This window comes from Panthera leo, chromosome B4, assembly GCF_018350215.1.
Source record: "Panthera leo isolate Ple1 chromosome B4, P.leo_Ple1_pat1.1, whole genome shotgun sequence".
NCBI lineage: Eukaryota > Metazoa > Chordata > Mammalia > Carnivora > Felidae > Panthera > Panthera leo.
This window is the reverse complement of record NC_056685.1, coordinates 127038393-127066173: the sequence shown is the minus strand read 5'-3', so window position 1 is coordinate 127066173 and position 27781 is coordinate 127038393. Positions and strand designations below refer to the sequence as shown.

Sequence of the window (27781 nt, the reverse complement as noted above, 5' to 3'; positions counted from 1 at the left end):
TAGAATTAATGTATATGCATATGAAGTCCTTAGAATAGCTGTCAGTAAATATTAGCTGCTTTAATATTTAATTCCTCTGAGCCCAGATCTCTTTATGTACAAAATAGAAATAAGAGTGCCTTCTCATTGGGTAGTTATGAGAGTTTAAGGAGATAATACATGAAAAAGCTCACGTAATACAAAAGTGATTCGATAAGTGTTAGATATTTTATCAGATACTATTATTTTTATTGCCTTTCCAGCTCTCTTAGGCCAAACTACTCCACCTCTCTGGACCTCAGTTTCCCATTTTGTCAAGTGAGAGAGAGCACTAAATCACATGGCTTCTCCAGTATCAGAGCATAGGGGCCCAGTGAACTGGGGGTTCAGGGGTCCCCTGAACTGGGGACCCATGTGGCCTGAAAGTCACTTGCAGCAAAGCATGAAAGTCACTTGTAGCAAAGCGGAGTCAGTAGCCTCAGAGCCTTGATTGGCCCAATGCACCTCCAGTTCCCCCACATTTCTGTGCATAGCTCATTGAACAACTGGAAGGAGAAAAAAAGATGCCTTGCCTTTGCACGTATTATCTTGACCTGCACCATCCTATTAACACAGTGGCCCTTAACCACAGGTTCAGCACTCGAAATGTGACTAGGCCAAACTTAGATGAGCTATGGGTGTAAACTACATACCAAATCTCAAAAACTTAAAGATTTTAAAACCTTACTATACTTTTTTAACTGACTACCTGTTGAAATGATAATACTTTCGGTATATTGTGTTAAGATGGCATTAAAATTAATTTCACCTGTTTTTTTACTTTTTTTAATGTGGCATTTTAATGAGAAAATTTAAGATTACATACATGTCCTGTGTTTGTGGCCCTCGATATTATCTCTCCTGGTTGGTACTGGTCTAGCCTTAGCTTCTCTGTCTCCCTACTTATGAGTTGCCTAATAAGAAATTCTTCTCCAAGGGACGCAGAAGGAATTTGAACTATTTGGGGTTAACTTTTTTAAAACAAAATAAAACACAGATGTTGACTATCCAGGTGGGGCATTAAATTTTAAGAGCCTCCAGGAATCTCCTCGCTTAAAGGGGCCCTGAATAAATATTAAATCCGCCAAGCCGCCAAAGCATCCCAAGATGTTAGCAGACTTATGAGCACCTGAGGTCTGACATCTGGACTCTGGCTGCCCAACCCATCTCTTGTCTTCTCTGTTGGAAAAGGATGGGCAACAGCTTTGGTTTCCTTTTAAAAGACAGTCGCCACTGTTGAACACGCTTAGCGGTGTAGGACGGCTTTTTCTTACGGAGCCGGTCAGCGCTTAACATGTGAAACCAATTTCTCTTATCTCTGTCTCTCTGTGATACACCCACAGAGCTGGGTGCACTATTGCCTGGGAAGGCTGGAATGATATCTTCTTCAGATGTCCTCATTCATTCAAGATACTCTTATCTCATGCCTACTACGCATCAGGCAATGAGCTGGTAAGACATGACTGTACTCCAGCTGGCTCACCATCCAGGAGGGAGGCACCAAGTAATAATAATCTGATGGTTGACATTTATCAAACCCTCACTACATGCCAGGCAATGAGCCAAGCCTGTGACTCCCATTATCTCAATGAATCCTCCCATAACCCTATGAGGTTGAGTACTGTTACGGTGTGGTCCATTTTACAGCTAAGACCAATGAGGCTGAGGATGACTGACTTGCCCCAGACACACAGCGAGCAATCAGTGGAGCCAAGGTTTGAACCAGGCATTCCAGCTCCAAACCTGTGCTTTGAACCTCCTCAGAAGCTGCAGAAAGTGTGATAACAAACATATAAGCAGTGTTCTCTGTAAAACAAGAGAACAGGGTACATCATTTTGCCTGAAAACAAATCAGTTGGTCTTATTCACCTAGAGATCCTGCAGTTCAGATTATCTAGACTCAGTGTCACCAACTGGTAACTCACAGGGCTGAACCTGGCCCAAGGACGTTTTGTTTGCCTCACACACATGTGTGTGTTTCTCTTTAATTGTGCCAACATTTAAAAATCAGAAGATTTCACATTAAAATTTGGGGTATCTAGGGGCGCCTGGGTGGCTCAGTCAGTTGAGCGTCTGACTTCGGCTCAGGTCATGATCTCGCAGTCTGTGAGTTTGAGCCCCGCATCAAGCTCTGTGCTGACAGCTCGGAGCCTGGAGCCTGCTTCCGATTCTGTGTCTCCCTCTCTCTCTGCCCCTCCCCTGTTCGTGCTGTCTCTCCCTCTGTCAAAAATAAATAAACATTAAAACAATTTTTTTATTTGGGGTATCTAGCTTCTCTCCTAGAACACTGGCAATCTGGTGATACTAGGCTCAACATTCTGAGAGACTGGTGCACCAGCTGTCCCTTAGAGAAGGCACATGGACACTTCAGCTCACCACAGTTGCCACTGTGCTCTATTGCCTTCCCAACTCCAGTACCAATGATAAACTGCTACTAAACATCACATTTGTCCACTGCTTTTGCTGTGGCTTATAATAAAGAAATATTTTTAGTACCAAAGTGGGAAAACAAGAGACCAGGTAACCCCATGTACATTTTTTTTGGTACAAATGAGGCATGTTTCCATATGTTTCCCAGGCAGACATCAAGCTTCTGTGATGGGTGTCTTTAGGCATTAGGGTTTGTGATCTGACCTAGATGACAGGTAGGAAGACCTAGGCCAAGAGAGAATGAACGAACAAACTGGAACTCACACCTACACTTGCCTGTTTCGGAGGTAGCCTTTTGCCATTGTACTCATTTGCTTAGAAATGTACCCCAAGAGCAATATGGATATTGGGGCTCTCTTGCATCTCTCAGTACTTCTGGTAAACATTTGTAGCAAGAAGCTACAGTCATGGGAACCTGGGGTCTCTGTCCTATTGTTGGGGAGGGGAGTGGACTATGATTGCCCAATAGGGCACATGTTTGATCTGGGTCTTCTTTATTTTTTTTATGTTTATTTATATATTTTGAGAGAGAGTGTGTAAAAGGGGGAAGGGGAGAGAGAGAGGGAGACAGAGGATCCGAAGTGGGGTCTGTTTTGGCAGCAGAGGACCGGATGTGGGGCTCGAACCCATGAACTGTGAGATCATGACCTGAGCCAAAGTTGGACACTTAACCAACTGAGCCACCCAGGCGCCCCTTGATCTGGGTCTTCTAAACCCCTTCGTCTTTCATGTAAACCAAGTTCCATCAGATCGCACACATTTGAATCTCAAGTCTTCATCTGAGCCAGGCTTTCCCAAGAGAACTCTTCTCAGCTACAGAGGTTTGAGCTGAGCCATTAGCCACATTTCCTGGAGCTCAGGTAGACTGTGGATCAGGAAGACCTTATTTTGATGTATATTGAATCTAAATCCCACCTCTTTTCTGTCAGCTCCAGTGGTGGTGTTAGTGGGGATCAAAAGAATTTTTACCAAGCTTTCCAACCATCAATGACAGACACCAAAGTGACCTTGATTTTAAATTCCAGCCACCGACTAGGTCTGCAAGGTTGCTATCTGTTTGGCACATCAACTCTTCTCCAACAGGAAGTTTGATGGCCAAATATGTCATCCGATAAAGCATGTCAGCTCATTAGCGGTTTTGTTCAGTTGCAGCCCTCATCCGCTTTTACAACCACAGAGATCCTGGCTCTTATCTTAATAGACCATATTTCTAAAGAAGTTACCTCCTGAAAGGTGTTGTTGATGGATTTAGGTGCCCAATTATTCAGCCAGACTAGAGAGCCCCCTCGAAGGGAACTTGACACGTAGTAAGCATTCAGGAAAATACCATTACTAGAAGTATTTGCGGAAGAGATGCATACATACCACAGAGAGCCAATCCTGCTATTTTACAGAGAGAAGCCTAAAATCCAGAGATGCTGACATCACCAAGGTGTTTCCAAAATTAGGTGGTGACCCAGATCTAGACCTCAGGTGTCCTGATTCCAGTGCTCACTCCTGTACACTGCACATCTCCCAGCCCCAGGATAGACGGGGGTAGATGGGGGCACAGGATATGCACTCTACATCCAACTTCAGTGCCACTGATCCATTTCCCAGGCCTTCCCATTGGCCACCCCAGCATCTTCTACCTGTGTCTGTCAGAGTCTAGGAGTATAGGACTTGGCCTCCCAATTTCACATGCAGGCTGTGTGGCCAGGTTCTGGAACCACACCAGTTCTGACTATCCACATCTGTTTAATTGGAACAGTGACCCTCACCATCCTGTTTTCCTGGGTGGGGTGTTGTGATCATCAAATAAGATCAGGTGGACTTAAGACTCTAAAGTAGGGAACTTGGTTGTTCCTCTGTTTTGTGGGAGTCAGTATGGTTGAGTGGGAAAGCATTAGACTGAGGAATAGGGGCCAAACAACCATGGTTTTGAAACTCAGCTCTCTGTATGTGACCCCAAAAAACATCTCATCTCTCCGAGCCCCATTTTCCATACCAAAATTAAGTGAGAACATGCATTCTGCCATATAATATAACAACACTATAACTAAAAGTCAATATTTATTGAGTTTTTAGTCTGTGCTAAACATTCTCCTTGAATTATTTCACTTATTTACCAACCCAGTGTGGTACTATTATTCCCCCTCATGAGGAAATTGAGGCCAGAGAACTTACCCAAGCTCAGGAACAGCAGAGCTCACAAGAGCTACTATGTTTCCAAATCTTAAAGGCTATGAGTCTATTCATGGTGATCAAGTCTAGGTCAAAAGGGAATCCCTCCTAACTTCTGAACCACAAGCACTTCAGCCAAACACTGATGATCCTTCAAGTCACAAAACCATGTCCTCATGAAGTCTGACTCGGGTTGCCAGGCTCACCTTCCCACGCTTTAATCTGGGGGATTGCAGAAAACCTGAATTTCTGAATGAAACCATCCTTCTCTGCAAGCAACTGGGCTATCTGATGCCTAACACCCTCATTCTGAGACAGATCAAAGATGGGAGGAGAGGAAGAGGGGAGGGAATAATTGTCATGCACTATTTAAGGTTTCTGGTTCCAGAATGGTTCTGGTCTGCTCAGGATTTCCTCTCCCTCCATCCCCCGCCCCGCTGCCCATCCACCCCCTGTCATTCAAGGGTTCTGTTTTTCCACTGGCTGAACTTTACCTTGGGCTTTCTGAGGCCAAATCTCACAGCTTTCCTTCGCTTCCCCACCCCCACAAAAAGCCAGGTGGCCACAGGCCTGGGAATACTTAGCGTCTCTCCTCTCTGTGCCATGAATGCCACTGTTAGGGGATAAGGTTTACATGCACATAAATCAGAACTGGGTGTTGGGCCACATGGACCATTCTTTCTGTGGCAGCCAAACCATCCGGGGCTCACAGATGGCTATAAGTGCATCAGGAGAGGTTCTTTAGGTCCCCTTCCCTCCTCCAGACACTAATATTTTAGCCACCGAGCAAAACATCCTCTTAGTTCCACCATGGCTGAGATGGACACCTTGTAACCTCCTGTCAAACGCTATTTAATGAGTCCCTTTAGCTAGAATCAATACCTACCGGTCTGCTCCAGCCTGTCAGAGATTAACATAGGAAAACAGATCCCTGAACCCATGTAACCTCTGAGAGGGTATACAACTCACCCAGGACGTGCTAGTGACCTGCCAGCTCTTCCAGCCCACTCCTAGCACTGTGGGTAACCAGGAAGATGGTAAGGGTAGTGAATGCATGGGCCTGCCCACGTGGAGAAGGGATGGTAAAGTGGTGTAAAACTAAAGGACCACTCTCAGAAGAGTGAAGAATAGTGATCTGCTATGGTCCATGAGCTATTTTTAGCACTTCAGTAAGCCAACCCAAATCATACAATAAATCATCCAATAAAAAAGCTTCTCAGGCTTAAGAAGACACCAGGTTTCTTTGCTTTGGGCTGCAATTAGTTTGTGTGTTAGCTAATTATGTCAGAAAAATGACTGGCTGGCATCGGCCATTATAAATATCTTTTAACTGGTTTTTGTGGAAAAATAATTGACACACAAAAATGGGATGGTTAATTTATCCAAACATGGAATCCATGGAGGGAAAGGTAATAAAAATAGTCCTTGGCATTGACAAGGCTGGAATCGCTGGTTCAGTGGGAGGAGCACTGGCATAGGGATCAGACATAGGGTCTGAGGCTTGGTTTTGTTAGGACCATACGGCAATAAAATCGGGGGCAGCAGGGGAGGACAGAGCTGGCGAGGCTGGCTATGGAAGAAAACCAAAGAGAAGCATCCCGAGGGGAACCCTGGCAGCAGGGAGTCCAAAAACCCATGTGGAGGAAGTTGCAAAAGGAGAAGCTCCAAGGCTAAGGAGTCCTAGCCCTTGGTCTACACCGATTCAGAATACAACTTTTGCATAGACTCCATTTCTTAGAGGTATGATCTTGGGCAAGCAATTTCATGCCTCTAGCATCAGATCGCTCCCCAGGCAGCTGGGATGGGTGGTATCCACCTCACAGGGTGACTGATACGCACGCAAGGATTTTGGTGCAAGTGCCTGGAGCATAATACGTACCTCTCAGGGAAAGGTAGCTGTCATTTTTGGTGATCCTCTTCTGAAGTGACATTTAGAGTCTCCAAGCTTTTTTTCCTCTGGAAGCGTGATGGAGCATCATGGTCAGAAGATGGGACTGGACTTAGCAAGTAGTGCAGACAGCCCAACAGGTCCTTCCCCTCTCAGAGGGGTTAGATGTGTCCCTCTGGGTGGTACACAGCCCTTAGGTCTCTCCCAGCTCAAGAATGACTCACTCTGGGAATTTCCCATGCAGCTTTGGAGAATTTGATTTTTACTAAAGATGGTGTTTTCAACATGTTCACAATTTGGGCAAGGTGTGACTATTTTGCACCAGTGCTAGGGAGTGGGCAGGGAAATGGGACCAAATGAGACCTCAGGAACGGGAAGTTATTGAGGGTGTTCAAAGCTGAGGGGACAGCATGGGGCAAGACCCAGACAGAATCTGAACAGCAGGAGCTAGAAGGGCGTGGTGAGAGGGTGACGAAGAGGGAGGCAGGGGTAAGACTGGCCCTCTTTGGAAACATTTATGACACTTCATCCCAAGAGTTCAATGAAGGGTTTTAAGCAAGACAGTGAAACTATCTCTTAAATCAGCACTTCAAGCTCCCATACTGACCCCAACATGTTTCTTGACTAGAACCCACCATGCTTGCCTCTCCGCAGTCCATCCATTCCCAGCCACGCACCATCCAAATGCACCAGCAAGGGCAGTACGGCGACACAAAGGGAGGAGTTCTCTCACTGTCACCATGAGTCTGGCCAGGGCCAGGCAACAAGGGGACATCTTTGAGGCAGCACGTGTCTTCAACATACAGCCACATGTGTCTAGACCTGAGCTCATGACAAACCCCAAAGCCAAGCAACTTAATGTGATGAAAGGCCCCTTGCTTACTGTGAAACCAAAAAAATAAAACCATCTTCAACTGAATGACTCCCAAGCTGCAACAAGTCAAGAGCCATGGCTTTTGGGGGCACTTAAGCCCTTCTCTCCCTATAAAAATGCTCCCATCAACTTGGTCCAAGTGGCCCTAGTTTCGTTCCCTTTCAGAGGGACAAAAGGATAAGCAAAAAGGAAAACCTCAGACAATCACTAAAAATGATAAACTGTGTTGCCATTTGAGAGAAGCATGAAGTCTCTCCAGCACAAGGCTGTAATAGTTCTTCTATCCCTTCGTGTTGCACATCTGAAAAGAACCATGTGAACAAAGCCACTCGGGAGGGCAAACTGGCAGGTGCTGTTAAAATGTAAAATGCACCTACCTATGTCCAAGAATTCCAGTTGCACATCTGCCGTGAAGAAATATTTGCACACGTGAACAAGAGAATGAGACAACTATCTATTGCAGTGCTTTTTGTAAACATGAAAAGTTGTTAGAGGGGCGCCTGGGTGGCTCAGTTGGTTAAGCGTCCGACTTTCAGCTCAGGTCATGATCTTCCCGCTCATGAGTTTGAGCTCCACGTCAGGCCTGTGCTGAGAGCTCAAAGCCTGGAGCCCACTTCTTTTTTAAAATTTTTTTTTAATGTTTTATTTATTTTTGAGACAGAGAGAGACAGAGCATGAACGGGGGAGGGGCAGAGAGAGAGGGAAACACAGAATCGGAAGCAGGCTCCAGGCTCTGAGCCATCAGCCCAGAGCCCGACACGGGGCTCGAACTCACGGACCGCGAGATCGTGACCTGAGCTGAAGTCGGCCGCCCAACCGACTGAGCCACCCAGGCGCCCCATCCCACTTCTGATTCTGTCTCCCTCTCTCGCTGTCCCTTTCCCACTCATGCTGTGTCTCATTCTCTCAAAAATAATTAAAAAAATTTTTTTTAAACATTGTTAGAAACCTAGACATCTGTCAATAGGGAAATGGCCAAACAAATACATCCTACAGGGATATATATTAGAGTAATATAATAGTATACAGTAATATATAACATATAGTATGACAAATGATATAATATAAGGCAATTAGCATATAGTATAGTAGTTGATTATACTTTAGAGCCAGGCTGCTGGATTTTAAATACAGGCTTTGCTACTATCTTGAACAAGTTACCTAATTTTTCTAAGCCTCAGTTCCTCATCCGTAAAATGGAGACGACAGAATAGCACACCTGCCTCATAGGATTATCGAGAGAATTAAATGAGTTAATGCACGTTACCTCCTTAGAATGGTGCCCAGCATACAGTAACCACTCTAAGCTTGTTAGCTTTTTAATTATAATTAATTACAATCCCTTGGAATACTATACATAGAAGAAGCAGATCTATATGTACATTTGCTGAGAATAAGACCTAATACATATTGTTCGGTTACAACAAGCAGAATGCTATATGCAATATTCCACTATTTATGGTATTCTACTGTTCCTCTGTCTAAGGGAAAAACTACTATAAATTTTCCTTGGGTACCTACATATGTAAATGCATCAGGAGGAAAAGATCCAGAGAAGCTAGAATGAGAGAAAGTGCTCAAAAAGGACGTTACCCTTATCTAATTTTAGACAGATGATAGATGATTAGATAGATAGATAGATAGATAGATATGGATGGATGACTGGCGATGAATGGACGATGGATGGATGGATAGATGGAGGGATACACATGTACACACAGATACATACATACATGGATGTAGAATGTATTCACATAATACTTGTGACTTTTAAAATGTGGAGAAAAAAATTAAAGGGCCAAGGTGTTGCAAATTATTATTCCCCTTTTATAAATGAGGAAACCAAAGCTTAAAGACGTCCAATAACATGCCTAAGTGCACACCACCAACAAGCCCCAGAGGAAGGATTTAAACCCAGCTCTGCCCACCGCAAGGCCTTTCCACCACCCCAGGCTGCCTCTCAAGGCCACCCAGGAGGTGACGATGACAAAGGCTAGAAGAAGGGGCCTCCTTGTCCATACTGGCTGGAATGGTAAAAGCCAAATGCAATGGAGAATTGTGTTGTTGTTTTTGTTTTTAATTAATGAACCTGTTGGAATGTGCCATTCAGCAGTGGAGCTGAATAGTTCCTGCTGTTCCTGCAAAACAAACAAAAGTCCCTCCACCCAAGCCACTTCTGTGGCCACTTTTCTAGCCTTATCTATCCAGGGACTGTGAAAGGGACACAGAACCGTGGGAGAGGCACCTTCTCCAGCCAGCCAGGACCCAGTCTCTGGTGTTCCTGCCACCACACCAGCCATCTACATAGAGTGGGCACCTCATCCTGGGCAGCCCCAACTCATCCCCATCTAGAAGAGGAAGGGTCGTAAAGCCCAAGATGTCTGGTCTCCATTAGCTTTACTTCTCCTGGGTCTCAGGGTGATAAACTGAGTCATTACTTTACTTTGACTTGGTGGTTTTGAGGGTCTCTTTCATAGCCAAAGAACATTAGAAATTTTTCTTTATTTTTCTCTATTTATGCCCTAAAATGATAACAATAATAACAATAACAACAACAGTAATAATAATAATTTATTCCTCCTAGAAGATGATGTTTACTTAAAACCTCAGGTCATTCTGGCTCTCTTCATACTTTTTTTTAACTTTTCTCTCTTTTTCAAAAAATTATTTAAATTCAAGTTAGTTAAAACACAGTATTGTACTGGTTTCAGGAGTAGAACCCAGTGATTCATCACTTACATATGACACCCAGTGCTCATCCCAACAAGTGCCCTCCTTAGTACGCATCACCCATTTAGCCCATCCCCCACCCACCTCCCCTGCAGCAACCCTCAGTTTATTCTCTGTCTTTAAGAGTCTCTTATGGTTTGCCTCACTCTCTGTTTTTATCTTATTTTTCCTTCCCTTCCCTTATGTTCATCTGTTTTGTTTCTTAAATTCCATATATGAGTGAAATTATATGACATACTTTTAATGACAACTTCCCCAAATTAATAAGTAAAGCATTCTTCAAATATTAACCCTTCATTCCACTTCAGTCCAAGGAAGGGTCGTTTGCCTTAGAATATCAAGAGTAAATGAAATTTGAAAAGGTTTTGAAGAACTGCATGACTAAGAAGGAATTAGCCTTAGCATTTAGTAACTGGGTGACCTTGGACGAGCACAACCTTTCCCAGACTTGATGTTTTCCATCTGAAAAAATGGGTGGATACCTACTCTTAAGGTTGCTGGGTGGATGAAAGACACAGGATCTGTGAAGTGCTTGCACCTAGTAGGGGTCTGGGAGATGTCTCTTCCTTTCTATGTAGTGCAGTTCTCCTCTTTCTAGAGTTCCCGAGATTCAGAAAGCCTGGGTCCTCTCCCCAAGTGGCTGGCTCCTCTCTGAAGTCTGAACCTTTTTATTTTCCTTAGGTCACAAAGCCCAGTGTGGAGTGTAATTGTGTGTGTGTGTGTGTGTGTGTGTGTGTGTGTGTGTGTGTGTGTATGAGAGAGAGAGAGAGAGAGAATAGATCTGGCTTCTTTGAAAATGGCTTCTTTGCTAAAACCACAACCTCAGATCTGATACCAAAAGAATCTGCTGGCATTGGTCCCTGTCAAAACAATTTGGAGATATCCAGAGACTGTCCTCCAGGGCTGGCAGCGGGCCCCCAAGCTGAGCCTCACTCTTGAATTCCCAACAGTCTCAGGAGGCAGGCCCCCAACACTCTATGGCACAGCCCCATTCCTCTATGCAAAGGAGGCTGGAGAGAAGGGCTTGGCATTCTGAAGCAAAATTCTCTCTCTATTGCCCGCCTCCTGCAGAAACCACACACACACACACACACACACACACCAATTTTCAGAAGGCTCTTGGCACTGCCTGCCCCTTCCTGAGCTGGACCAAGCTGCTGGAGCAGGATCTAGCCAGCCAAGGCTGCCTTCTTCATTCCCAGCCCCCTCCTCTCCCTCCTCCAGAGTCAAGGTTTTGTCAGGAGTTTCAGGGGCAATGACTGGTGGGGAGGGGGCCACAGACATCCTGGCTGCTGCCAAGTCCTTTTCTTTCCCCCACAGTATGTTTTATAAGCCAGCATGTAGTTTATTCTTCTCCTAAACACTTCACTAGGGTGCAGGGCCTGGAGTTGCCATAGAAACACCTTTTAACTCCTCCCCACCCAGAAAGCAGTGCCAATCCCCAGGGTTTGGGGGGAGAAAGGCAAAAAGAGACACCTGTGGATGAGGAGAAAAGAGAGGGAAGACCATGGGGGGTTCTTTAGACAGGGCCAAGTCAGGCATGCGGCGCCCTTTGCCCGGCAACGTGGCAGCCGGCCACAAAGAGAAAACAGCCAGGAAGGTTCTGGAAGAGGAAGCTGGTGGTCTGGCTTGAGCGTCTTTAATGGGCTACAGCGTTGATTAGTGGGGTTGTAAGGGTCAAGAAGGATGGGGAGCTTCTACACATCTCCTTCACTGAGAGGACAGGCAGAGCTGCAACCCAGACTGGAAACCAGAAAGGCCACAAGCAAGAAAAAACTGGGAGCCACCTACTGGACACCGGCAGAGTAGTGTAAGGCAGTGGAGGTCAACAAGCAAGCAGCCCACATCCACACCTCCCATTTTTAAAAGCATTATCTCATCCCCACCACTAGTGCAGTGCACCAAAGCTAGGCAGGACGATTTGGAGTGGTGCCAGCATATCGAAGATTTTTTGTTTCTTTTTTATTTTTGCTACCACAATGTTCTGGTATGTGGGTACTTCCTGGCAACTTAGCTTTTTCTCTGGGCAGTTTTTTGAGGGAGGAGATTTCTTGAAGAAATCCAGAGAAATCACAAGAAACTTTCTGCATCAGCCCAGACCCACAGCAGGAAATCTAAACAATAAACAGAGTCCATCGGCACAGCCATTAAAAGCAGGGTCTCCTTGCTGCTCTTTCCACTGTTTTCTGGTGAACTTGCAGGGTGAAAACCCAAAAGCCAAGGGCAAGGGGGAGGCATGAGGTTCCCCTCTCCCTGCACACCAAAAAATCCAAGTGAACACACCCAAACCATTGTCAAGCAGAAGAGGACGCCCTGACTCCACCTGTCAGCCTCCTGGACTCCTCACTAACCCAAACCAGACCCCACCAGTGGCAGCAACAGTGGCTTCCAACACTACCCAGGTGGGAATGTCACCAAAGGGGTGAGGATGGAGGAGGGACAGGCCAAGTGGAATTTGGGTGGGGGCGGTCAGAGGAGAAAGAGGAAAACCTTCCAGGTCTCAGGCAGCCCGAAAGAATCCTTCAGGCAATCCACAAACCAAGGGGCCAGCCAGATTCCCCGGGGAATGGGAAGGGTGCACAGCATGGGCCCCAGGAAACTCTAACAAGGGTGACCCCAGGTCACATAAACACCCATGCCTGCCAACTGGACTGACCTTCTGGTCACCACAGCCACCTCCCTGACTTCTCCTAGGCTCAGCGGGGCCCACCAGCAGTGCCCCTCCCAACTCTAGCTGCCTCCCTTGCCAGGCTCCTGTCTCCTCCCCCTCCGCCCCTGCAGCACACTTGTGGAGGCCCTCACCCAGGACCCAGTGGAAAATTTTCCTTCTTCTTTATGACTTAAAACACACACGCTCCATTCTTCACCTCTGAATCGACACAGGCAGAGGGCAGCTAGACTGTGCCCCACCCCATCCCAGCCCAAGTACACACACACACACACACACACACACACACACACACAGCAGGGGCCACTGGACTTGCATGCTTTATGAGCTGGAAAGGAGAAGAGAGATGTTTTCCAGCTGCTACTCCACCTCTGGCCATCCAAACACAAGTGTCCCAAAACACTCCCAAACAAGTTCTCCCAGGACACTCGAAAGGCCCTGGATAGAAACTGGTTCTACTTCTTACTGAGTCTCTAACCAAGACACTAACTCCAGTTTGGAATCATCACCATGATGTGACCCTTGGCATCTTTGTTCTTTTGATGACAAATCTGTTTCCCACTGCTCCTTCTCCCCCTCCCCACACACAGTCAAGGGGGAAAAAAAATAGCCTTCCTGTGAATTCTCACAGCTATGTGATAAGTGATCCCTCACACACGCCGCCTCCTGCTTGCTATCAACACTCTCAAATACAGTTCCTCCAGGGAAGGGTCAACCCCACAGCTTTCTTCTCATTTTCCCCCCTTAAATCCACTGAAACTTGGCAGTCCAAGAAGCTCGGTTAGCAGTTGCTTGGGAAGTGGGAGACTGCTTTGGGTCTCAGTGAAAGGAATGAACTTCATGGGTGCAGGAGAAAATGCAAACTCAGAAAACTTCAAGATTCTCCTGCAACTTTGTGCACATGGCTGGCAACTTTTTTTCAAACTATTGAACATCCCAATACTTTAGTTGGTTGGCATTCCAAGTTTTAGGAATCCTCTCCCACCCTTCTCCCCCAGCACTGCCTCTCGTGATAGTGAAAAGGGAAATGTTCCAGATGTCAAAAGGACCAACAGGAGAGCAAAGGCTGCAAGGGGTTCCCTCAGCCACCGCGGGTTTTCTCTGCAGGGCATCTGCGCCTTCAGCCATGCCAGGTCCTCCGACCGAAAAAACTGGGTTTTGCCACCCCACCCCAACCTCAGGCAGAGAAAAGGAGCCGGGCTCGCCATGCCACCCGGAGCTGCGCCGGGGTCAGGACTGCAGCGCGAGAGCGGGCACCGCGGGGGCTCTGGCGGGGACACCCGGAGCGCTTACCGATGTCAGAGTTGCAGAAGGCGTCCTGGGGGTGGCTGGGCGAGCATGTGCACGCCTCGGCGCCCCAGTCCCCCAGGCTCCAGCTGCCCAGGAGCACGACTAGCCCAAGCCAGGGAGTCATCGCCGCTGCCGCTGCTGAGGCTGCTGCTCGCCTCTCCAAAGTTGAAGCGCGCGCCGCTGGAGGGGCCGCTGCAGCCCGAACTCGCCTGCCCGGCCGTGCGGGGCAACTTTGACCTCGGGCGCGCTGCCCTCGGAGTGCCCACCGCACGGGATGGGGTGCAGCGAGGCTGCCTCGGAGCTGGCGCACGACTCTGCGGGCCGGCGGTCTCTCCGCGAAGGAGCAGGAGCTGGGGCGGAGCAGAAGGAGGAGAAGCCGTCTGAGCGCCCGCCCGCTGCCCGCTCTGCGCCGCTGCCGGGCGGCCGAGTGATATAGCGCGGGTCCCCCGGGCACCCCCTCTCGGGCACTCGGGGCCCGCCCCCACCGACCAATGGCAGAGCCGCATTACCTCATCGGCCCTCCGAAGGGGGCGGGGCCGGGGGCGCGGGCCGACGGGGCGGGGCCGCCCCGGACCGTTCAGATCCTTATAGGGAATAATGCGGCTGTGGGCACAGGAGTGGGTGAACCGGAACGCGCTCGGGACCTACGCTTCGCGGAGGGGCCCCCGGAGCGTCGCTCGCGTGTCCCATCTCTCTGGTACCCTGACCACACACCCACCCTTCTCTCTGCGCACTTCTGATCCAAACCACGGTCGACTGCCACCAACCCGTCCTCGAGTCAGAGGCGGTCCTGGCCTTGGAGACCCTGACTGTGCCTGGTGGAAAGGAAAAAGGCCAAATTCTCCGCCTTCTCTGGAGAGAGCAGGGTCAGAGGGGAAAGAGCCAGCTGACGACCTACGCCCCCACCCCCAACTTTCCTGGATGTGAGGAAGCCATCTGCCCTTTGGAGCTGGCTATAATGTACTGTGGTTTCTCCAGGCTCACCCAGAGTAAACCGTGAAGGCATTCAACAAACACTGTTCTGGATGTTGGAATGAACAAAACAGATTCCTTGCTTGCATGAAAGTTGCAGGCAATGCATCAGTGAATTCACGAATGCATTGGGTAATGTTCTATGGTGATAGTACCATGAAGAAACAAAACTTAGTAATGGGTTAGAAATCACTGGGGAGGCACCGCTTTCTATGTGCCAGTAAGAGAAGGTATCTCTAAGGAGGTGACGTTCTAGCTGAGATGTGAGCAGGGAAAAAGGAGTGGGAGGAACTCCTGTGGAAATCTGGGAGGAGAGGACACCAGTCAAGGAGAACAGCAAGTGCAAAGGCCCTGAGTTTATTTGAAAAGCAGTGAGTAGAAAGGGCAGGAGGAATGGTAACCCCACCAAGGCCAGACAAGTCTCCATCCTTCAGAAAGGAATTTGGGGGTGAACTGATCCCACCCTGCGGTAACACCAGATTCTGGAGAGCTATCCAGGATCCTAGACTACTAGCTGTAATGGATAATTGCTGATAACGAATACTATAACTATCCTGATTATTGAGTAACATCTTGATTCTGCCTTATATTTTCCATGCCACACCTTGTTATCTCTCACAAAATTTCTTTTAGATAGGAAAAGCACAAAGTATTATTGACACTTTCCAGATGAGGAAACTGGCACAGAACGGTGGCATGACTTGGCAACCAGCCAGGAACTCAGTTCATTCATTTGCACCGAAAGAAAGGTTTGATTTCCCTGGACTTCAGCAGTAACTAGCTGTCACCACGCAGATGCCCTTTTGCAGCTGGAGTCTTCTATCTTTCTCTTCGTGCTCCCTCTCTCCCTTTCTCTCCTAACTCATTCTGTTTAGAAAGACACTTGAATGTTTTGGCTATAGAAATGCTGAAAATTTGGAACAAAATAAGGACCGGGAATACTCCTCAGAAATGCAAGTTCAACTTCTTTCTCAGAAACCCTATTACATCTCAGAGAAGTGATACTGGGATGACAGAAGCAGAAAATTTCATTGAAAATGGTATTTCCAAGAACATTTTTTAAACTCCTTCATCCCCTCCCCCTTAAGAATTGTAGCTATAAAGAAGGAATCGAGTTTTCTACATTTTTCTGCCTTATCCCCTCCCCAGCTTTTAAGCCCCTTCCCACCTTAACTCTAGCCATGGCCTGGCCCAGATAGATCTTTCCCCTCTTTCGATGTTTACCTCAGCACTTGGCTTACAGTTTCATGGAATATAATTGTATCATTTCCCCCAAGCACACTAAAATATTTTGAGACCTGAGATATTTGGCCACACTGTTTTTTAGCCCTCTGAACACAATAGGGTCCCGGGAGACTTTGGTGGGGGTGTGGCCAGCAGCCCATTGAGTCTGGAGCAGTGGACACTCCAGAGTCCACTCCAAGGATCCAGGTTGAATAAGGGCATACTTGATGGGATTTGAGAGTTTTACTGAACCTTGCATGATGCCAGTCATGTGGAAGGTTTTAGAAGCCTTTCCAGACCAAGTCCACTTTGGATAAGCATCTTATGTGATAAAGGCCCTCTCTTCTCTTTTTTTTTTCTTGTCACTTTACGGTTTTGTCCAAAATGCCAATATTTTCTCCAAGGGAAGGCTTCCCTCGAACACGAGTATCAGGCAGGTAACTTTTGTTGAACTTCAAGCAGTAGGTTCCTTATAGGAAGAATCTGAAGCATTTGATTATGGCAGCTACTTAATTACGTAAGCACCAGGAGTAATCTGATTGTTTTTCCAGCTGAAAGGTAATGAAATTGCCTTTTGGTTTATTTCCTCCTGCTCCCTATCCTAAGCTGGTTCACACAGCCTTTGGAGTTCAGCTTCCCTTTCATTCAGGAAGTTGCCCATAATGTCAAACTCCAGGGAACTCCCCTCAGCCCACCCATGAGAATTCAGCTCAGTCCTCTCCCCGAGGAAGAGGTGCCTTACTGCTAGGGTCAGCCCCGTCAGCAAGCAGACCTCACAGGCATCAATCTAGATATCATGGTGTCCATAGACCTACGTACTAATATGTAAGAATTACTTTTTCAAGACTGTTTTATAAGCTAGATGGAGTGGACCTGCGGCTGGTGGTAACAATGACCATACGGGCTCACCTACTTTCTCCTGACAGCAAAGAACAGTGATAGATTTGTAAACCTTGAAAGAACTGCAAAAGTCTCGAAATCTCTCTGGCCTATCTTCAAACTTACCAAGCTTACCTGATATCCCCTTTCCTGGAACTTTTCCAGGGAAGGTGGGTCCACGTCCACCCCCTTAAATCAAGTTACAGGATGCTGGAATCTATGAGAAGTCTCTCACAGACATTTAGAGGTCCTATAAAAGGACCCAAGAGACTATCCATCCTAATTTTATAGGTGGGGAAGGTAAGGTGATTCAGACAGGTGAAAAAACCGCCCAACCTATCACGGTCAGCTAGTGGCACAGCCAGAATTGGGTTGCAGCTGCCTAATTCCTTACCTGGCTCTCTCCCACACACTCATGGGTCTCAGTTCCCCCAATCTGCAGCACATGACCTAATGCTTACACCCCAGTCATCGAAACTCCAACCACTCGTGGTCCTGAATCTGCATTTCAGATCTGTAGATGAGTTTCTTTCAGAGTCTCAGAGACTCTTTGCACAGTCTGTAACATGTGGAGAATTCCTCCTGCCACGTGCACTGGCTAAATGGTTCTCTATTATGATAATAATCATCTCTGAGCCAATCAGAATGCATACCGCTCTGTTCTCCCCAGAGGTTTATGTCTTGTGTGTTTATTTTTTTTCTTTCTGTATTATTATTTAATACTTTTTGAAAACATTCCAAACATATTACTGCAAAGAAATGCATGAAACTTTATTTCTGGGGGACAAAGAGAGGCTGGGTGGAAGAAAAAAAAAAAAAGAAAATGATGTGAGATTGGTTCCAAAAGTCACTACAGAAGGACAGGTGTGTGTGTGGACAAGTCACGTCACCTGTCCAGACCTCAATTTGTGTGTTTATTGGATGAGAGCTGTAACTTAATGGTCCCCAAGGTCCCCCTTGGCTCAAAAAGTCTAAGATCTCTTGGGAAACTCTCAAGGACAAGGAAGGGAAGATAGATCTTGCCATTTAAACAGGTTTGAGACAAATCAAATGTGCCCAAGACTGAAGCACAACCATCAATCTCTCAGTCAACACTTATTGAGTTCCTATTCTGTGCTCTCCTTCAAGACTCAGGCTGAAAACAAAGATGGTGATGGTGAAGTCATAGGAGAGACCGAAGCTCTTGTTTCTGACAGGGCCCCGTGTAAACTACTTGTTTATCTGTCTGTTTACCTCTTAGATGTTAAGCATGAAAAGGTCAGGAAATATGTCTCTTATTGTCTCTATACCTTATTTTCAAAATTCATTGAACCACTGTTGCAGTTGAAATGTCACCTCCTCCAGAAAGCCTTCTGTAATCTCCCCTCCCCAGTCTTCATCAATCAAGTGCAGTGTATCCCCACAGCACCCTGTGCTTTCTTTCACACCAGTTAGCTGACTACAGTGTGATTGTTTACCATCTGTTTCCCTTCCAGGATAGAGGAAGCCCCTTGAAGACAGTGTTAATAACCAAGACGTCAGCAAGTATTGGTTGAATGAGTCAAAATGCTTGGCCCCACCAACCCCTTCCCACTTTTCAGATAGGCAGGTGGTAGCTCCTTGGAGAGTTCACAGAGCCCTATCCCTCCGGCCAGTGCTAGGGGGCGCTGTAGGCCAGAGAACACCCATTCCATAAGCCCGAAGTCTCTGCCAGTCTCTGAGAAGGCGGGAGAGGCAGTTCCACACTAGTCACCCACCTTGAGTGGGTGAAGCTAACCCCTCCCGTCTACAAGGGCCACAAAGCTGTCAGTCAGCATCCCGTCTGGGTCCGCAGCTGCCCTGCTCCTCCACCCCCGAGCTGACCACATGTCAACCCAAGGGAGATGTGCTCTCAGAGAGCTACATACTTGTGAATCATGGGTTTGGAGAGATCGGGAAGATCTGGGAACACAGCAGACAATGCCACGATCCCACTCTCTCGGGGCAAAGCTAGCCTCTGAAAATTAAACCGGGAGAAGGTGCTGACAAGACACGTGTCGTTTCTGTTGCCTCATAGGGAAACACCTCTTTTCTTCCCTTCCCTTTCCCCTCTAGACCCTAGCCACAGTGCCTTCCCCCAAACCCACAGACCTCATCTGAAAGTCATTACATTCAAAATAGCCTTTTCCAAGCAACAGACAGCCCTGGTCCACCCATCACCATGAGCCCTGGCCAGACCCTCAGTGGGGTTGCTGCCCAGCACTGGGAATTATGAACCTGAGATGGTAAGCACTTCTGGTTCTCTGTGTCTGGCACCGGCCGGGAGTAAACACCTTTTCTTATTTCCATCTGGAGCCAATTTCATGGCAGTAAAGTTGCACAGCGCCTCTTACCCCCGCTCCCCACTAGTCCTGTCATGGAGCAAAGACCCCCTCAGTAAGAGTCTCTGACTGCATTCACCTGAATCCTCAGCTTTTCACATTTCTTTCCACCCCCAGCTACTCCAGGGATTTTTAAGCCAGAAAACACATGTGTGCTATAGAGACATTTTGTGCCCCATGTTTTCTGGTGGTGAGAGCTGGGGAACAGAGTTAATATTCTAGCTCTTGCTTTTAAAAATTATTTTTTATTTTTTTGAAATGACTATGTGCTTGCTCGGTCAATTATTTCTGTGAAAGGTAATATTAAGTGGAGGGAGACCTTCTCCTCCTCGACCCTGTCTTAATGTCTTCCTTATGCCAGTGGAGTTCATGTGTTTTTCCTTTAAAAATGAGTAGCTCCTTTGTGGTTTCTTTGAAGGTTGCATGTGCAGCTTCACAGAGAAGACGCATGTGAGTGTCTCTGCCGGGTTCTCTCATGGCTTGGAGGGAATGGGGTGGACGTATGGCCAGTCTTCTGTCCGACGGGGCTGGAGATTCAATTTCTGGAAAGGCACTTGAGCTCTCCTCAGCAGAACCTGCTAGAACTGAAAACGACCCATCCTGTGTGGCGGGGAGGATCCAAAGAGCATTTGACGCCATTGACCACATCCTTCTTCAAACTTGGCTGCTGAGATTCCAGTCTCTCTGGGTTTTCGATTTCCACCTCTCCAACTGTACCTTTCTCAGTCTTCTTGGCAGACCCTTTGGACTCTTCTTGTCACTAAAATGTAGGTGTTTCCCAATTTTCTGTCCCTGGCTGCCTTCCCTTCCCTTTTAGCCTCCACACTCTCCCTGGCTAACTCTCCCCCCTGGGATTAGCTACCAGTCTCCTGTGTGCACAGGAGTGGACACTGCAAGCAGCAATATCCCTCTGAGTTCCAGTCTATATCCAGCTTCCCCCTTGGATAATTTCATTTGGAGGTCCCGTCACCTCCTCAGACTCCACTGTCTTTTCCCTGCTATAGTGTTACCCATCCCTGCTAAGGGCACCACCTTTAACCAAGTCCTATAAATTCTCACTCCACATATCTCTTCTTACCCTCTCTTTCTCCCCATGCCCACCATTTCTGCCTTGGATCAGGCCTATATAGATTCTTTCCTGACAATTTCAATAGTCGCATAATTGGTCACCCTCTCTAGAGTCTTTCTCTGTCAAATGCAACTTATGCCCTGCTGCTTGTGTAAAGTTTTTCTAATATAAATCTGAAATCATGATGTCCTTTGCTTAAAATGATTATTTGTTTCCATGGATTAAACTCCAAAAGAAAGGCATACAAGGCCCTCTGCTGTGATCTGGCTCTTCCCAGGGCCCCAGAGTGGAAAAACCATTCCTGTAGAACACAGTGTGATTGCAACAGCAGACCCTGCTAGCTTATCTCTCCAAACCTATGCCCTCATTCCCATCTCCCAACCCAACATGAAGTTCCAGCTATCCATTTCCTGCCTCTGAGCTTATTCACACTATGCTCTTTGCCTGGAATCCACCTTCCACTCATGTTTTCCTCCACCCTTCTCCATCTCTTCTGTAAGGATTCTCTTATCTTTCAGGATTCACCTAGAGTCACCACCTCATGGATGTTTTTCTGAGTCTCTCTTCCTGAACAGAATTGACCACCCCTCCTTGGCCTCTCCCCCCTCATTCCTTTCCCAGATTTACCCAATGCTTCCCACACTCTGTTGCCCCTAGTGGTTAATATGTCTTTCTCTCAAAAATCTAGCACAGAATCTGCATAAGCACTTACTAAATATTGAAAGAATAAACTAACCATTGAATGGCAGGGAAACAAAGAGGGAGGTGATCAGAATATTTCCTTTACAAACTTACCATTACAGAGGTTCTGGAATGTAGCTTCTTAAATACAGAAACTCAATTAGATTCAGTTCCCAGACTTGATCAGTCCCAGGGATACTATGATTCATAAGAGACCAGTAAGCCGGTCACAATTCCATTGTCTTTGCTTCCAATGAAATATTTAATTGTGACATAGGTTAGCACATTTATATCAATGTGCCCCCCCCATGTTTTCCTCCTTAGAACCATAGAGAGCTTTGTGTGAGGCTAGTTTCTCATCAGAATGTTGCTTTGGTGTATATGGAGTCAGAACACAGGGACTGAGGTCATCATAAGTAAAGTCTTTCAGTTGAAATGCTGTAGAACTCTCCTGACCAAGGCAAAGGCTTTTCTAAGAGAGTAATGTTGCTCACAGTCACTAGCAAGAGCCCCTCTCATAGCAATGCCAGATACACACTGCCAACTTTGGACTCTTTGGTCTTCCCATTTCTCTGCTCCAAACAGGCCACTCTTCTCTTCTTTCACCCAGACTTTTTTCTTCACTGGGGATATTATAATCCGTTTGGTTTCTGTGTTTTAGATTACAGTCACTACCAATGATTACCTTCAGGTCAACTAGTTTGGGTTCTAGATTTTGAATGCTTCCTTTACTGTGTGTTAATTTGCTACCACAGATGGCCAAGCACTTGTGTGGTGTGTGAATTTATGGCTTCAGAGCTCAGTAGACATATAGCCTTCTTTCCAAGTTGTGGGTGGACTCTTCATTATCATTGCTCCACCAACAGCCTCTATTTGCCTCACAACTTGTTTGTCCCAGTGTGATTATCAATTCTTTGGAAGAAAGGAACAAGATTGTCCCCTTCCATCCCTGCTTCCTTCAGATATTCCCCCAGATATTGACTAAGCGTCCACTGCTACATGGTAGGCACTAGAGATCTGACAGTGAGCAAGGAGTGCCCTCAAGGAGTTCCCAGTCTAGTGGGAGAGAAAGACATGAAAACAATAGTGGCTTGTACAAACTACAACAGGAGGATCAAGGGTGCCAGGAGGTCATAGCACTGGGTCACCCAACGAGGGAGTGGGAAGGATGTCTGAGAACCCATATCATGGTAAGAGCTAGCAGAGAACTGTAGGTCACCAAATCCAACCCTCTCGTTTTACAGATATAGAAAAAGGCCCAAAGAGGTGGGCTTTTATATGATCACATGGGATTATTGGCAAAGGCGAGACAAGAAATCAGACTCTTTAGTACTTCATCGTCCTCCCATCAATCTAGGCTTCTCTAATTTAATGTAAACAATTATTTCCCTGCCCTGTAACACACATCAACCTTGAGTTGGTAAGCTGAAAAAGATTTCTAAGACAAGAAAAAGGGAAAGGGACTCACATTAGTTGTGTACCAACCATGTACAATTAATTTCCAATCAAGTATTGTCTTCAATCTTCACAACCCTTAATAATAGATACTATTTTATTTTATGTCTGTTTTATAGTTAAGAAAACTAAGGCAAAAACATTAACTAAAAAAAATATGCACGCCTATGTTCATTGCCACATTATTTACAATAGTCAAGATGTGTAAACAACCTAAGTATCCAATGAGGGATGAATGGATAAATTAATTGTGGTGTATATATATGATGGAATATTATTCAGCTGTAAACAAGAAAGAAATCTTGCCATTTGCGACAACACGAATGGACCTTGAGGGTATTATGCTGAGTGAAACAAGTCAGAGAAAGACACCTAACCATATGATCTCTCTTATATGTGGAAGTTAAAAACAAACAAACAAAACGAAACAAAACAGCTCATAGATACAGGTAATGGCACATAGATATTGGGGGATGGGAAAATGGGTAAGAGGGGTCAAAAGGTAAAAGGAAAGAAATCTGAGACTCAGAGAAGTTAAATTGCACGTCTAATTTCTTTCAAGCAAGGAAGAAGCAGAGATGTGATTCAGACCCAGATATCTCTTTCAAAACCATTAGTATTTCTAGAGACTGAAAGTCACTATACTCTTAGGGTCATCAGGATATTGGAAGTGCTAGTGATTGCCTCTTTGTCTCTTGGGTTCTCTTTGAGGGCTCAGAGCTCTTGATCATTGTTGGAACCAAACAGAGGGAGTCACAGGACCTCCCACCAAGGACCAGAGAGGGAGCTTTATCAGCAGGCAGGTGAGATGCATCCCTTGTTTTTCCTGGTTAGCAGTGGAGAGAAGGCAGGAGCTATCAGAGAGCAGGCAATTTCTGGGAGCGTAGGTGTGCCCTTCCTTACTCAGGATTTGGATGGATGCCACAGGAGCATTACATTTGTATTACAAAGAAAGGGCCCACAATCCAGAAGCAAGCTGATAGAATACTGATCAGTACATTTTTAACAGCTATTGAGTATGGCTTCGTTTCCTCTTGAAATTTCAAGCATGAGATTGAGTCAATGTACCAGGTTTTTCTTCTAGTTCTCCAACACAAAATATCTGGGTGACCATGAGTAAACCAATGAACCCCTTTTCTTCAAATGTAAAACCAAGGGGTTGGACTTTATGATCTCTCAAAACTTCCCAGTGGAGTATTTTGGAAGCAGACTGACAAAGGGGTCAAGGACCAAGGCCTGTGACATCAGTAAAACTGGGTTTTAATCCTTCACTTTTTCACTATGACCTTGAACAAGTTTCTTATCTTCTCTGAGCCTCAGATGTCTAGTGGTAAAATGGAGGAGAGGTTCATACCTCATTGGATTTTCTTAAGGATCAAAGGTATGGTGGGTGAGTGAGGCACTTGGCTCAGTGCCTGGCACATAATAAATTCTCACTGAGAACCTGTATGTACCAGGGTGTGGCCCTATAGGTATAGAGGTGAATGAGGCCTCTACCTTCCAGCAGCCTATAGTCTAACGATCTGTGTTGATTAAGGATGAACATAATCCCTTATCCCCTTTGACCATGTAAGTAATACCCAAAGAAGGGATGGGGTAAAAGGAAGAGGAAAACAAAACAAAACATTGATAATAATTGTTAATTCTTATAGCTACTAGGTGCCAGATGTTATCTTAAGCAGGTTGCATATATTAATTCATACAAAAACTGTGAGGTAGATGGAATTATCCTCACCATCCGTGTTTTCTTCAGATTTGGAAACAAAGATACAGAGAGCTTATGTAACTTGCCCAGGATGACATGGTCAAGATGCTGCAGTGCTGGGTTCGATGCCAGAGCCCATGCTCTCAACCACCCTGCTAGCCTCCCTCGTCCCGGAGAAGGGGATCTCACAGAAAGTAACAAGGATGCAAAAGGCAGATGCCCTTGTCTGTCACCAGTGGGTCTTCTTTCCCAGAACACCTTGTGCCCTCAGATCAAGGAATGTGAGAACATGAATCAGATGTGGCCCCTATCGGAGGAAAGACTCAGTGAGGGCAGCGAGCACCTTGCAGGCCCTCCTGGAGTGTAATACTCAGTGGGTTCAGTGTGATTTCCAGCCCTCAGGAAGAACACTGAAGCTAGTGAATCAGACCCCTTGTTCAAGTCCCATCTTGTCCATCTACTAAGTTTCTCTCTAGCTTGTAGTTATTCTCTAAAAAGGGAAGACAAACATCTAATTTGCAGAGGTATTTTCAAGGATTAAGCAATAACTAACATTAAGCACTTCTTACGTGCCAGGCCCTGTTCTATGTACTTTAGGGATATAAATCTATTTAATTGTGCCAACTGTATAACACAGGGGCTGTTATTATCATGCCCATTTTACAGAAAGGAAAGCTGAGGCACAGAGAGGTTCAGTAACTTGGCCAAGACCACACAATTAGTAAGTGGTGGAACCAGAATCCGAAGTTTAGTGTTAGACTCTGTGCTTCTCACCACCTTTCTGGACTCTGATGGATGGTCAGAAACGTTTTGTAAACACTAAATGGTATTGTTGCTCAATTCTCATGTCTGTGTCTTAGGTCTTTGTCTGTGCTGTTTCCTTGCCCTTGAGTGCCTTTCTTCCTCTCACCTAGCTGCCTCTTACTTGTACAGAGGGGTAAAGAGAGGGCTTCTGATGCCGGCCTGCTGGAACTGGCTCACGCTGGCCTATGAGCGCCTGGTTGTTAGGTTTTCTAGGAATTTTCAAGTCCATTATTAAACACAGCCATTATTAAGAATTTAATTATTTTAACATATAATCAAATTGTATTAATAACGTGGTAATGAATACGTGGAACTCATCACTTCCTAGTGACTTCATTACATCATATTCTCTCCTGTGGTCTTGGGGCTCTTCCCAGCTATTGTGTCTGCGTGGGGGGGTGTTGTATCATGGTGTGCTGCTACTCATTCTTCCCAACTCTGCACTCAGTGACATCACACTGGTAACTTAACGCTGGCCATATTGGGAGTATTTATACCACAGCATTCGGGAGATGGCACCAATCAGGCTTCTCCTGGACAGCTAGGTGGTAAATACTCAGCCACGTGCCACTGCCATTTCTCGACTGAGATCTTGGACAAGTGATCTTCCCAAGCCTCAATTTTCTTATCTAATAACGTAATGACAGCATTAGTACATTAGCATATCTCACAAAGTCGTGAGGAGCAAACAAGGCGATACTTGAAAAGGATTTAGCAGAATGCCTGGCATAGAGTCAGCCATCAATGCATGGCCACTGTCAGTGTTAATATCAAGACAACGTTATTAGGAGGTATCATCTCCTACACGTAGCTTTTCCTTCCACCCAAGCTGGGTGAGCTCTGACTTGATAGTTACCACACTACATTAGGTTGTCTGTTTCTGTAGCATTTTCCCTCTTCAGAAAGTGAGCTAATGACAGAGGCTAATTGAGTTTTCTGAGCACTTACCACAATGCCTGACACTCAGTAGGTCCTCAGTAAACTGTTAGATTAAATTTTGAGGAAAGAAAGAGTTCAGTAGTGCCAAAAAAGATCACTAAAAGTCAAAATTAGGGAGGCACCTGGGTGGTTAAGCACCCAACTTTCACTCAGGTTGTGAGCTCACGGTTTATGAGCTTGAGACCCGCGTCAGGCTCTGTGCTGCTGATAGGTCATAGCCTGGAGCCTGCTTCAGATTCTGTGTCTCCCTTGCTGTACCCCTCCCCCATTCATGCTCTGTCTCTCTGTCTCTGTCAAAGTGAATAAACATTAAAAAAAATTTGAAAAACAATAAATAATAAAAAATTAAAAAATTGAAGTCAGCATTAGGAAACTTGGAAGCTTCTCTAATCACATTACAAACTTTTAAGAAGTTCTCCATATCCAAGCATCAGTGGAGTATTCTGTTTGGGGTTCATGCCTTGGAGTACCTTATAATGAAACCATTTTGGAATTTCCAAAACTAAAAGCCCCCTACTTGGTGCCCAGACAGACCCACCACACACTGAACTGTGTTTTACAATGAACTTCTCAGTGTGTGTGATATGGAGCCCCTATGACAGTCTCAGTGTGTCAGTAGGGATATGACCAGTAACTTTCCAAAGCACTTGAAGGTAGCTGGAACTGCTTCTGCCTCAAGTATTCAGGAGAAAAAAAAGATCTTGATGTCACATCAACAAACTCTGAAAGAGATTGCACATACCTGGAGTGCTTTTCAAGGCCTGGGAGCCAGTGATTGGAGGCAATTTCAGGGGGAAAGGAGGGGAGAGGCTGAAGGCATGTTGAAAAATCATTTTTTGTCTGTTGTTCCTTTGTGTGAACCGGTTGCTGGCTTATGCAACGCCCAGTAATTAAAATGGCTGGAATGCTTTGCATTTTTACAGGAACGTGAAGGCGGCTCGGAAGCCTGCAGCTAGAGCCAGATGGAGGGGGGCCCAGCGATCCTACCCTGGCTGCCCCTTGGCTTGGCAGAGGTGGCTGGCATCTGCCTTGGGGTGGAGACGGTGGCAGGGAGGAGGGAGGAAGTCAAGCACTTAGGAGTAGTTCCCACTACTCTCCCCCTCCCCTTGGCAGGTGCATCCAGGTGCACTGCCTCTAGAATGAAGATATTCACTGGCCACCCACCTTCTAGAAGTCCATAATGATTAGTGGTGCTGCCTAGGAATGATAAACAATGATAAAGCTTTCCTTTCTTAAGTGTCTACACTGTACTAGGTCCTGCACTAACAACATTGCATACATTATCTGCCTTCACACACACACAAAATCAGATCATGTCACTCTTCTGCTTAAAAGATCCCTAGTGCATTTAAAATGAATTCTAAATGCCTCACCCTTGCACGCTCAGTGTGCTACAGTCCCTGCCGTCACGGCCCTTATATCCCCTGCTCTCCCTCAAGCTTACCGTGTTCCCATCACGCTGGGAACATGCTTTCACCAAGCTGATCTCACTCCCTTCTCCAGGGCTGCCCTAGACCCTTCCCTAGACCTTCCTCATGTCTTGCCAACACCGGTTTCTTCTTATTCAGCTTCCAGCTTAAATGTTTGTCAGCTTCTCAGAGACTTCTGCCATAGCTTCAGTAGCACACCCATCCCCAGTCACTCCTGGCTCCC

The 27781-nt window shown here is 46.2% G+C and overlaps 2 protein-coding genes across 8 annotated transcripts in view; one reads left to right on the top strand and one right to left on the bottom strand.

The window, feature by feature from the left end:
- The window catches only part of TIMP3 (TIMP metallopeptidase inhibitor 3), a 59370-nt gene extending 44881 nt beyond the window's left edge, over positions 1-14489 (bottom strand). The window contains exon 1 of the mRNA XM_042947654.1: positions 14065-14489. Coding sequence (XP_042803588.1) covers positions 14065-14185 — 121 coding nt within the window. The 5' untranslated portion in view covers positions 14186-14489. The remainder of the gene's footprint in view (positions 1-14064) is intronic.
- Positions 1-27781, top strand: part of SYN3 (synapsin III) — a 461325-nt gene that overhangs the window by 204098 nt on the left and 229446 nt on the right. The gene's annotated exons all lie outside the window — the stretch shown is intronic.